The sequence below is a fragment of the Pagrus major genome, chromosome 5 (assembly GCF_040436345.1).
Source record: "Pagrus major chromosome 5, Pma_NU_1.0".
In the NCBI taxonomy this organism is placed as follows: Eukaryota; Metazoa; Chordata; class Actinopteri; order Spariformes; family Sparidae; genus Pagrus; species Pagrus major.
Window position 1 is genome coordinate 16,411,453 of NC_133219.1, and position 12,401 is coordinate 16,423,853.

At 39.8% G+C, this 12,401-nt stretch overlaps 2 protein-coding genes across 2 annotated transcripts; both read left to right on the forward strand.

Moving 5' to 3' along the window:
• Nucleotides 1–312: 312 nt before the first annotated feature.
• Nucleotides 313–1,840, forward strand: LOC140995629 (natterin-3-like). Its single transcript, XM_073465709.1, has 2 exons — nt 313–451; nt 741–1,840. Exons 1-2 carry the CDS (start codon nt 313–315, stop codon nt 1,838–1,840), a joined length of 1,239 nt encoding a protein of 412 aa, XP_073321810.1.
• Nucleotides 1,841–4,452: 2,612 nt separating this feature from the next.
• Nucleotides 4,453–7,364, forward strand: LOC140995631 (natterin-3-like). The gene is made up of 3 exons (XM_073465710.1): nt 4,453–4,506; nt 5,679–5,772; nt 6,280–7,364. The coding sequence occupies exons 1-3, from the start codon at nt 4,453–4,455 to the stop codon at nt 7,362–7,364; spliced, it is 1,233 nt and encodes a 410-aa protein (XP_073321811.1).
• The last annotated feature ends 5,037 nt before the right edge of the window (nt 7,365–12,401 follow it).

A 12,401-nucleotide genomic window follows, 5' to 3' on the forward strand; every position in this document is an offset into this window, starting at 1 on the left:
TTTTCTCCTTTACTTGTGTCATCCAAATCATTCAAACTACATATAGGTGAGGTGAATAACATTAATCGTTAATTAATGTTCTGCATTGAAACTTTGGGTTCTGACATCCATGAGAATGCTACTTGTCTTGCATCACCTACCAAAACACCAGACCAAGTACACCCTCTTCATGGTAACTGCACTCCCCACTGACAGTGGACCCGCCAGTAGGAAAGTGCTCCCAATCTGATCAAGCATCCATGGTATGTGCCGGATCAAGTCTGATCCATCTCACAACTCAACGGACTCAAACACCCTGGTGCCAGGCTCCACATGAGACCCCCAGAGGTCCTGTATCCATACATCGACAGGTCAGAGTCCAATCCACAGTGGGGCCTCCATGGACTGGACTTGATCCAGGACATCCTTCTGATGCATGATCAGAGTGGGATCTGGGGAGTGTGGAGGCCAGGTGGACACCTTGAGCTCTTTGCCACGTTCCTTGGGCCATTCCTAGGCAGTTTTATGGTGTGGCAAGAAGCATTGTCCTTCTAGGTGGTTTCTAGCATCAGGCTGTGCTATTGCCATGAGGGGGTGTACTTGGTCTACAACAGTGTTTGGGTGTGTACTGTTTCAAGTAGACCCAGGTTTTTCCCAGTACAACATTGCATTGTAACAAGATGATCAATGTGATTCACTTCACCTGTCAGTGTTTTTAATGTTTTGGCTGATCAGTGTATTTTCCTTTTTTTTTATCACAGTCTCATACCTGGACCCAGATCTGGAAGACAGGATTCCTGAAATCAACGCTAGTGATCCGATGCAAACAGATGAAGGCTTCCTCCTTCCTCCTGTGGAGCTTGGGAGCAGGCGCAGTCAGCCTCTTCCCTTCGACTTTGGAAGTGCCAACCTGAAATGGCAAACCTGGCAAGGCTCTCTTCCCGATGGAGCTGTTGCCATATACAGTCGTCATACTCGTCGTTACGACTACATCTGCAAATACAGATGTGAGGCCGGTTTCTACAACCCCAGAATGGGTCCGTACTGCCACTACCCCTTCGCAAGACGAGCGTACCGTTGTTCCCCCTTTGAGATCCTAGTTAACAAGGATAACTTTGAGTTTCTGGAGTGGAAGCCAGGTTCATTTGGTTCAGTGCCTCAGAATTCAGTTGGGACCTGCAATGGGGGTGACATATATGTCGGGATGAACAGGTATGGGCTTGGGAAGGTGCATCCCAAGCACAGGGCATTCTTCCTTCCTTGGAAAAGTAAAGAGTACTACTACCGGAAGGGGTACCAGGTCCTGACCGTCAATAAGGATGTGATCAGTGAGCACATTTCTGATGTCAAGTATAAGATTGATAGTGGCAAAATCTTCCAATATCCTCCAGAGACCATGCGCTTCTCTACCATCACCAACTATGCGTGCAGTGAAGTTGGGAAAACAGTCATGCTTTCAAAGCAAAACACAGTGGAACACAGGTGGGACACTGGTTTTTCCAACACTTTCGGTGTCACAACTTCAGTCAGCGCCGAAATCCCCCTTATCGTCTCCAAGTCAGTTGAGTTAAGTACTCAGACAACAGTGGAGTTCTTACAGGGGAAGTCCTTCATAGAGGAAAACTTGCACTCTGTTACCGTAAACCTCAATGTCCCACCCAACCACTCCTGCAGAACACGTATGGTGGGATATAATTTCAAGCTAGACATCCCATACACAGCACGACTGACACGCACCTACCAAAATGGGAGAACCAGTTGGACTGTCATTACTGGGACATACTACGGTGTCCAGATTGGAGAAGTCAGAGCAATTGTTGACCGCTGTAAACCTCTACCAAACGTTAACCGTTGCCGCTGAAAGACTATACCATGAGTGTCCTGGTAGCTCAATGCTGTGGTATCAAGAGCTCCATAAAGAATCAAAAGAAAATTTTGAGGTGACGTGAGATGATTAACAGGAGAGGAACCAGAAAACACAATTTATATTTTTTTACTTCTAATATTTTCCAGTTTTCTCATTTATTAATTGATGATTTTTACATCTTGAAGCCTCTAAGAATGGAATAAGTAAAATGATTTTTGGTTGAACTGAAGTATACATAGACTTCGGTGAAAGTTAAACAATTCAACAGCAATGTGTCTATCCCTGCTAGTAGGGATAAAACGTACGTTACTACAAGCAGTTTTAGTCAGAGGTTATTTCTGCAGAAGAAGATAGTCTCTAGAATAGCTTTAAAGAGAGGAATTTCTGGATAAAGCACAATTAATTAAGAGCTGTAATGTCTAATATCTCCAGCAGGTGGCACTGAAAGATCACTCAACTGCTGGCAACACATTGTAGCTGGCATGCCACCCACCAGCAGTTAAGTTATGATCAAGCTCAATACATTGAACTTTGAACTAAATTACATAAATACATGTATTCTGTTTTTTAAATGGCTTGTTTTTGCTCATATTCTTCTTTTCTTGTGTAAAGCACTTGGAGTTGCTTTTGTGTTCTAAGGGAGTTGATGCTCATGGGACAATTTTGGGTGTAAATTAAAGAGTTTGTTCTGGAGATCCTCTAATTGAAAAGTCTCATGAGATAACTCTTGTTGTGAATATGCACTATGTAAATAAAACTGACTTGATTTAACTTGACTTTGAAATGTGCTATATAAATATAGCTACTTTGCCTTGCCTTACATAACCAAATCTAACTCTTTTTTTCAGCTATTCACACATTAATTCAGTTATTAATTATATTCATACTTATGATAAAATAAAATATATCATACTTATATACTCATACATAATTGTGTAAAACAGATTTGTGTTTCTTGGAAAGGATTTTTTTTATATAAATCAATATACTAATAAGTTCCTGTGGTTATATAATGACAACTGAGTCATCTCAAACTCAACCTGCTGATGAAGATCATGGGATCCAGTTGAAGGCTCGAGAAAAAGTTAGTAAATTGTAGTTTAATTTGTAAGTTTATTTTGTTAAGTCTTGAAGTTGCTGTAAAGCTGACAACAGCACTTTTGAGAGCCTCCTTTTAAAGCAACATCATGTAGAAATTGGCATTTTGTGCAATTTGGCGCCCCCCAAAGTTTCTGAGTGCAACACCACTGTTGTAAATACAAATCCCAGGTTCGAAATAAAAACTCATGACATCATAACAATGTTATGTGTTGAAAACGTGTATCCTGAAGTAAACATGTAACACTGTGATACTACCCTCTCACTGAAGTTACATAGTACAGAACAAGTGATGTGAATGGTGACTCTGAGACAGAGACACCATTCACCCTATTACAAGACACTAACCCATCAAAATGATTATGAAGCTGTAATTTTGAGGTAAAAAAAACGTCTCTTTTTGATACCACAAACACTTTTGGTGTTGGTTTCCTTTTAGGTTTGGGTTGATGTTAAGAGCTTAGCTCACTAAACTTAAATTGTGATGATGATTAAAGAAAAAGGAGCAGCACTGTTACATGGTGAGGGGATTAACTCTGTATTAGTTTATGATTTGGATTTCTCAGTTTATAAGAAGAGATGACATTTGACAAACACTATAATGAATGTGTGATACAAGGTCATTGATACCGTATGATAGTCTGGAGGACAAAACTAACTGATAAGTAACTGACTTATCAGTCTCTCTTTTTTTCCCTACTTGTTAATAATCCTGAATCTTATCCTGGATTTATCTTGCCTCATTTCATAATGGGTCATGAGAGCAGCCAGCATGAACACAACAGCAAGGGTATTGTAAATAAAATAAAGGTGCAGATCGACTTAGACTTCTTCAGATGTGGCTTTCATCACCTTTATCTTGTTAAGCCTATTCAAGCTGTTCGTTCCCACCTGGAAGCCGATCAATAATATCAACCAACTGTGGTGTGGTCTCCTTTCTCTGCTGCAGCCTGAAACTGCTCTCAGCTCAACAGGAGCAGCATTCAGGCCAACAACCTTTCACCACTTGTCCCTTATTTTGAAGATACACTGCCTGATTTATTTAATTAAAATAAAATAATAACATGTCCTCACTATGCATTGAATTTGAAAGCGTGGGGGATTTTGGGGTGCTGTTAAGCATTTCAACAATTCTGTGTGTGCAGTATGGCTTTAATATTGTTCATCTCAATAAATATTCATCTCTTAAAAGTTCTTTCTTCATTAGCTGCTTGAAATATAAATTGTCACAACATTTTACCACTTAATCTGACGACTACAGCAGGATGATTCAGTATTATCTTCTATAAACTTTCAGTGTCATCATTTCTTCATCAAATACATATAGATTTCTAACATTCAGGGATCAGAAACCACCACCAATGTATAACGATTCCCCAAATTACTGACCCAATTAAAGACGTCATTCCTACTTTCAAATATGTTATTCCTTTGTCCCCTAAAATTCTAACTATGCTGATGATCCTCAGCTATTCTTGACATTCCCCCAGTGACACTCGGTTGGAGGCATGCACCACTACTTGGAGTATCTCGTAGTGGATGGCGAGACATCTAACCTGGACGTGAGTGGGCTTTGTTGTGTTCCTTCAGGTGAAAAGATGCCGCACTGAGACCCGTCCATCACCACTGATAATGCAGTAGTGGTGCCGACTCTTGTTTCTGTGGAAAGGTTGTCTTCCCCTACCTCTTGTTCTAGTCTATTTGGAATAAAGTTTAATAGTTACGGTCCAAAAGCTCAGACAGTAATTGTCTATTGACAGAATCATAGATTCAGACCTGCCAAATTCTCATTTTCATATATTGGCTTATGTTTAATGTATTAAATTAAATGTATTAATCGGGTGAAAAAGTTATTTTTGAGGGAAAAGGAATCCTAAAGACACCAATCCCCTTCAGCTGGTATCACATCCACTGCACCACTTTGTGTTTATTGATCCATGTCAGACAGAGTGCACAGTGTGCTTTATGATTGAGCCATAAACCAGTGTATATAAACCTGGAGGTGACCGGCTGTGGACTCTGTGGGGAGCGACTGTAAGGGTGAGTGCTGCTCAGTCTCTTTTCACCTTCAGTCAGTCAGACTCAGGGCAATCATTGATGATCATGATCAAGTGGCAATAATCTCTAATAATCAATTTGTATTATTTGATTGTATTATATCATATTTTCAGTTTTGTTTTGTAAAAATCTCAAGTAAAAACTTGGCTTAATGAATGTCTCCAGGAGAAAATCTACCATTTCAATGTCTCTTGGTGTGGTTACTTAAAAAAATATGTTCTACTTTACTATCAAATTAACAACAATAATTATTTATAGTTATTATAGAAAAATGTGTACTCTTATATACATACTTCTTAAATGACCCACAGTTATTTGTGAATGGACACAGACAATATAACCCCTTTAAACTATTGTGTATACAATGATCATTTCAGAGTGTTGTGTTGTTTAGCACATTGTAACAGAGGTTTTAGATGATAGGTTTAACATGAAAAAGACAAATCATACTCGCAGTTGTAAAATATTGATTGTGTCCTAAAAGATTTGAGCCGGGTTGGTATTCGAATGAAGGTGGTTGTAGAAAATGATGCAATAATCCACTCTTATGTCTGAAATTCAGATCCTGTTTTTGAAATGATGAAATGTTTCATACATGAAATGTACGAAGGAACATACAAACTTACTCCACACGCTGAGTTTAAAGCCTTGACAATATTTTGTGTTTCATTTCCAGATGAAGCTGTCGGCGTTGTTGCTGCTGGCCCTGCTGGCCCTGTCATCAGCCAGTCTGCAGGACATTGTGAAGAAGAGCGCACAGCACAGAAAAGGTAAACATGTCATTTTTTTTTACATAGAGAGATAAAGAAACAGATATTAGCTTGGCTTTACACCTCTGACTTAATCGATTCTGAAGCATATGTTTTCCAGACTTTCCAGACAGTCTGAGCCCTGGTGTCGGGTCCTCAGAGTTCAGTTTGAGTTTCGTTAGTTTTTCCTTACAACAGACCAAATCACTGCAGTGTTACCACTCTAACACTAACAGTATTTCCAGGCAGACAACTGTAGATTGATTTGAATTGTGGAGATTATATGTGTAGTTATTTTTTAGCCATAATTGTAACATTGAAATCAGGGCTGCCCAAAGTGGGGCCCACAGTCCAAAGTTGCCCCACCATAAGGTTCAGTTTGGCCCATGAGATGTTACTCTTTAAATATGTAGGATCCCTAATTATCAAAGAAAAGGTTTGGGCACCCCTGTTTTCAAGATATAAGTATTGTTAAACATGTGCAGTGTGATTTGAAATGTAAATGTTCTGTGTGTCTCTTTTCCACAGCTTCCTTACTGAACCCAGAGCTGGAGGGCCTGGTGCCTGAACCCACTGGTAACAATGAGGTGTCGGCTCCTCTGACTCCTGCTGACCTGGAGCAGCAGCAGGGTCTACCTTCCTCCATTTTCGGTGATAACGTGAACCTGGAGTGGCTGACCTGGGACGGCTCTCTGCCCAACGGAGCCGTTGCAATCTACAATGGTTACACGGAGCGCACCGACTACGTCTGCAAATACCAATGCGAGGCCGGTTTCTACAACCCCAGTCTGGGCCCATACTGCCGCTACCCCTACGGAGACCGTGAGTACTACGCTGCTGAGTTTGAGATCCTGGCCAACAAAGACAACTTTGAGTTTCTGGAGTGGAAGGAAGACTCTTATGGTTCAGTGCCCCAGTATTCAGTCAGGACCTGCTCCGGTGTTGGCATCTATGTTGGGAAGAACAAGTACGGTCTCGGAAAGGTTGTTCCTCAGTTTGAAGCCTTCTTCCTGCCTTGGGAAGGCGATGAGTATTGGTACAAGAAGTACCAGGTCCTGACCATCAACAGGGATGCCTACACCCAGCACATCACTGACGTCAAGTACGCCATTGATGAGGTCGCCCTCTTCCAGTATCCTCCTGAGACCATGCGCATCTCCGGGGTCACCAACAACGAGTGCCAGACAGTGGTGAAGACAGTTACCATCTCAAAGACCTCAGAGGTGGAGACCACCTGGAACATCGGCCGATCCACCATGCTGGGTATCACAGGCAGCATCACAGCTAAAATCCCCCTCATCGGCTCTGCGGGCGTTGAGCTGAGCGGCGAGAAGACACTCCAGTTCTCCAGAGGAACCACCCTGGTGGAGGAACTCAGCCACTCCGTGTCCGTGGAGCTCAAAGTCCCACCGAACCACTCCTGCAGAGTCCGCATGGAGGGACGCAAGATGAAAGCCGACATCCCCTACACAGCTCGCCTCAGCCGCACCTACCGCAACGGAGAGACCCAGTGGACATCCATCTTTGGGACATACGACGGGGTCCAGATTGGAGAAGTCCGGGCCGTGGTGGACCGCTGTGAACCTGTGGTCGACGCCCTGCCATGCCCCTGAAAGACTGACTGAAAACACACCAAAAGATATTTTTGAACAACATCTGATGTTTGTGATATTGTAAGCAAATAACGTGTCACAATAAAATAACGCAAAGCATATCTCTTGTGTCGGCTGTTGTCTTTAAAACTTTACATGTTGAAAATACATGAAATCATGGGGCCCTTTAACTTTTTCTTCACTTACATTATCTCCACAATCTCTCCTCCATTTTACCACCACGTGAAGCTAATGACGTTTCACTATTTATGATTTTACATTTAAATCAAACAACATACACAAACATCAGAACCATTACGTGCATTTACCAACTGCTCAATTTCTGCAAATTCATATGAGCAATCCTATTTTATGCTTGCAGATAAATATTTCCTCTACAAAATAAATGATGCATGTTAAATTAGTAGTTCTAGTAGTTTGATGCTTTGAAAAGGACCTTTCAAATGAGGTATACTTTTTTAATAAAAGGAACTTTGAATGCAGGACTTTTACTTTAAATTGAAACATTTTAGTTTGTGGTAAATATATTTTGGTAAATAAAAATAATTATTGCTCTCACCACTGACAAACCAAACATATAACCAATTTCATACAAAGCTGAGGTAATATCAAGAGTTATTTCAAACAGATCTAGGTTTTACTTGCCCATATAAAAAAATTAACATATGTAACTGAAGGGACTGAATGAAAACATGAAAAAAGGTTAATAAATAAAATGAGGTGCATTGTTTCACAGTAGATCAAAGTTGTATAATGACCTAACACACAAAAATTAAATTAAATTCAATTAAATTAAATTCTTCCTTTTTTTTCTTCTTTTAATAGACCTAAATATTCAAATATTGTGTCAGTCTCTGTGTTTTTATACACATCCTTGAATATTCTGCTTGTTTATTCCCCTGTGAAAGTTAAACCCTCACAAAGCCAGTGTGCAGTATCATGACTTATCATGACCAAAACAATATTAATCAAGTTTGAAGGTCTACAACCTTCAGGAATATTTTTATATAATATATATAAGATTCATTTGCAATAAAACCTCCAAAATATTGTTTATTAGAACCAAAACCTGGCTCCAAAACGTTACCAGCATGGGACACGACCAGAAAACACGTTAATATTTTACAGGTTGCTCTCCCCTCTCTTTTGTGGGGTTGCAGTTGGGGTTGGAAAATATATTGATTAGATTCCATCGGTATTCTTTCAAAGTATAAGTAAATATTTTATACGTAGGCTGTATTTAAATCCATGTTTTATCCTCAGTTAATTCCCCATGGTCAGATCTGGATGGCTCCAGTGATAGCAGTATTGACCTCAAAAACAAGTGGTGTCATTAAATTTGTTTCAGAAATTCATGTTGCCCTCAGGATGAATTTCTAAAACTTTTAATTAAAGACTTTTAATCCAGCACCACATTCAGGCCAAACTATTAGTTTGTCCAATCTTTTACTGGTTTATAACCAAATACCTGCAACATTAATGACAGTCCCTTCAGGCTCTTGTATTAGCTAATGTTAGCATGCTAACAAATTCACCTGAGATGGTGAACATTGTTAGCATTATGCCTGCTTGATATCAGCATGCCATTATTAGTATGAACTTCGTCAGTGTGACCGTATTAGCTTGTGGGCGTTAGCATTAGCCCAAAGCACTGCAGTGAATTTCTAATAATTTCTAATAAAGCAAATGACTGTTAGCTTTCCCACCCACAAATTCTGATTTCAGCGTACAGTTTTTTACAGTGAATACATTAATTACTTCCTTTGAAACTGCAAACCAAACAAAAGACTTTCAGACTTTGCATCTACGAGAAGAACCTGCCTTGTTTCACATATCCAGTCAGCTTCTATTGTGTGAACATAAGGTGGTCACAGAGACAGAATAACATGAACTGTGAATCAGAGTGAATCCCTGCCTGTCACACTCACGATCAGAATGATAAACTGAATCAGAGTAAATTCTCGCATTGCCTGAATGATTCTTTTCAAGCATTCACACTTAGCTGAATGCTGAAACAGTTTAATGCCGTGACAGTGCAGTTTTGTCCATGTAAATGACCTTTACACAGCCTTGTTTCACACAGAGTCCACATTCAGAATGAAATAAATAAATTCATAATAACTTTCTGTCTCAAGGACGCACACAGATGGCCATGACATCAGCGATTTTCAATGATAGGGCTGTGCGTGCGGAACAATGTTCGTGTTGAGCGGCTTCTGCTCCCGTTTAATCTTGGCAGCCGGCGACATTACGCAACAAGGTCCTTCTTAATCAATGACCCACTATTACAGGGGATCTAATCACTGTGTTCCCAGCCCGAGCTTATCTAAACATACAGTATCTTGACATCGATGGAGAAAGAGCACCACAGCACTTTGGACATCATGCGATCCTCTATCGGCCAGTAGATACGGGACACTAAATCCAGGCAAATTTATTTATGAAGGACTTCGAACAGGCTCATCAAATAGTAAAATCGGAGAGAGAGGAGGGGGGAGTGCTGTTTTGTGAGCAGGGATCAATAAAGAATCCTGTTATCATTATCAGCATAGACACTCTTTTACACTCCTCCATGGCTGCAGGTAGACAGCCTCATTTCGAGTCAAGGACAAAACAGGTCAAAACAGCATGATGACCCCTACCGTCTGTAGCTGTTCTGGTTTATCAGGAAGGCAACTAAGACAGTCTAAAAACACACTCATCTATCTGGTTAGCGTGTGCGCAGACCTAACCTAGCTTGTATAGATAAAGGCGTAATAGGCTGACATGTATTAAGAAATCGCACATGGCCAACAGATTTGGCATGTGTGAACCTGGAATCTGAATTCTCTGTTTGATGCCTCAAACTAACAATTTCCAGCTCACATGAAGAATAGCTGAAGGGTTCATGAGGCAGAGGCAAGAACTTATCCGTTACAGGGTGAACTAGCCAGCCCACAAAAAGTGCACATACTCAAAACACCAGAAATACTGAAAATGTGTAAAAATGTCATCCTTTCCACTGAGGTGCAGGGAAAAACTTGCTCAGCAGCTGGTATTTTGTTTAGCATTTCTTCCAAAATGTTAATAACAGCTTTATTTTAAACAATGTAAGTTTTGACACAATAAAATTAGTTTGGTTTTTGTTTTTTTGAAGAGGAGGTGCAATTATTTTTTTTTACCCCTTGTTGCTAGTTAACATTAACATTTCTAATGCTAGCTAGTTAACGTTAGGGCAGTATGCTGGGTGCATCCTGTAGAACTCTGACATTTTTATGTCTTTTTCCACAAACTGGCAAATACCAAGACTCGCTGACAAAAACGTGATACCAACGGTGTTGGATATTGGCTCACAAACCTTGGCAGAAACTGGAACTGACAGTCAGAACTCTAACACAGAGACAAACAAAACAATCAACAGTTAATTCACAATTATAATGATATTTTGTAGTTTGGTAGAAAGAAAAAGGTCATAACAAGGTCTGTGGATAATCTTTAGGGTCATGATTTCTGGAAAGAGACATTGTTTATTAGGTTTTTCAGGCTTATTTCTTTAGTGCTTTGTGCACCACAAGCTGAGTTCCATCTGGTTTCATCATATTTTAGTGAAGGCAGACATCTCTACAGCTGATATTTCTAAAACTCAGTAGTTCACACCAAAACAATCTAGATGGAATAAATAGCACTACAGGTAATAGAAAAAATATGTGTTTTTGATTTTGGGATGAACTGTCCCTTTAAAGCCACGGCCTTCAGGTGTGTAACGGCATAAAAAATGGGACTCATTTATAAAAGTTAGGTCGCTGTTTTGAATCCAGACCATACTGGGAAAGCTTGTCTCCTTCTCACTGTTTCTTCTGCGTCCATAAGCAAGGCATTGATCCTGCCACTGACATCAGTGTACAGTGGTGCTACTGGTCAGCTCCCATTGAGAATGCATTTAACTGTGAAGTAAAACAGGGTCTTGCTGTAGAAGACCAAACATGCTCATTAAACCTCCCCTATGTGAATTTTAAGCTTCTTAATTAGTAAAAGTTTCATTTACTTTGAGTCTCTCCTTTGACACTAACACATCAGATTAAACCTGAGCAGCAGGAGAGTGTAGACAGTGGGTCAACGGGCTGCTGCAGCTCTCTCTCCTGTTTATTGCAGGCAATAATAGGTCTGCAGGGAGGTTTTAAAACTCAGCACATAGTGCTGGCAGCGTCACTGCAGGAGGAACCTGTCGAGGTAAAAACTGCTTCTCTATATCTGAATGAAGTGCTGGTGTGGGCTCAATCTGCATCATTTCACTGTCTGATTTGTTTCCTGCATCACTCATTTTGAGGACATTTAATCTCTGTATTATAGAATAACAAAGTTGTAGACTTTGATAGTTGTGTATCACAGTGTTTTATTTCCACTAATTTTCTTTCTTTCTTTCTTTCTTTCTTTCTTTCTTTCTTTTTTGCATTTTAGTAATTGAGGTGATCATAATTTTAAAAATATTTCTGAGGAAACTGAGGCCAAATTTTACGCAAAATTGGAGCATACCTCTCAACCGTGAATTCAGATTGTCTGACATGAACTCACATTGTACAATTTAAAAAGTATTCTTCACCTGCTATCAAAAAAAAGAAAACATATCTTTAAAGGAGTATTACACAGTGTCTAACCTTGACTGAACTTTACAGACAGCCAGGAGCAAATTCAACATTATCCTCAGAATTGAGTTTTGTGCTTTGTCTATATGGTACAGTCACCTTCGGCGGTCTCACATGAATAACAAAAATCTCATTCTTTCACAAGCTTTTCAAATAATGCAATAATTAAAGAGATACCTCTAGTTAAGACTATTAATGAAGAATCAGTAATTCTGAGACACTCTGAAACTTAATTAAACTTAAACTAGTGAAAAAGAAGTTTTGGTGCCAAACAACAATTGTGTGTTTTTTGGCCACAGACGTACTGACTTGAAAAACGCAGGTGTAATGAATAACATTTAACTGTTGCACTGTAATACTTGCTGGAACTGAGACATCATTTAGTGGGAAAGCAAAATGACATTTAAATGAGAAG

What these genes read in the sequence shown, in the direction of transcription:
- LOC140995629 (XM_073465709.1), top strand. Translation starts at nt 313, where the DNA reads ATGAGACCCCCAGAGGTCCTGTATCCATACATCGACAGGTCAGAGTCC. An exon ending in CTGGGGAGTGTGGAGGCCAG is followed by an intron (nt 452 to 740) that starts GTGGACACCTTG and finishes TTTTTATCACAG; the next exon opens with TCTCATACCTGGACCCAGAT.
- LOC140995631 (XM_073465710.1), top strand. Translation starts at nt 4,453, where the DNA reads ATGCACCACTACTTGGAGTATCTCGTAGTGGATGGCGAGACATCTAAC. An exon ending in GCGAGACATCTAACCTGGAC is followed by an intron (nt 4,507 to 5,678) that starts GTGAGTGGGCTT and finishes TTTCATTTCCAG; the next exon opens with ATGAAGCTGTCGGCGTTGTT. An exon ending in GAGCGCACAGCACAGAAAAG is followed by an intron (nt 5,773 to 6,279) that starts GTAAACATGTCA and finishes TCTTTTCCACAG; the next exon opens with CTTCCTTACTGAACCCAGAG.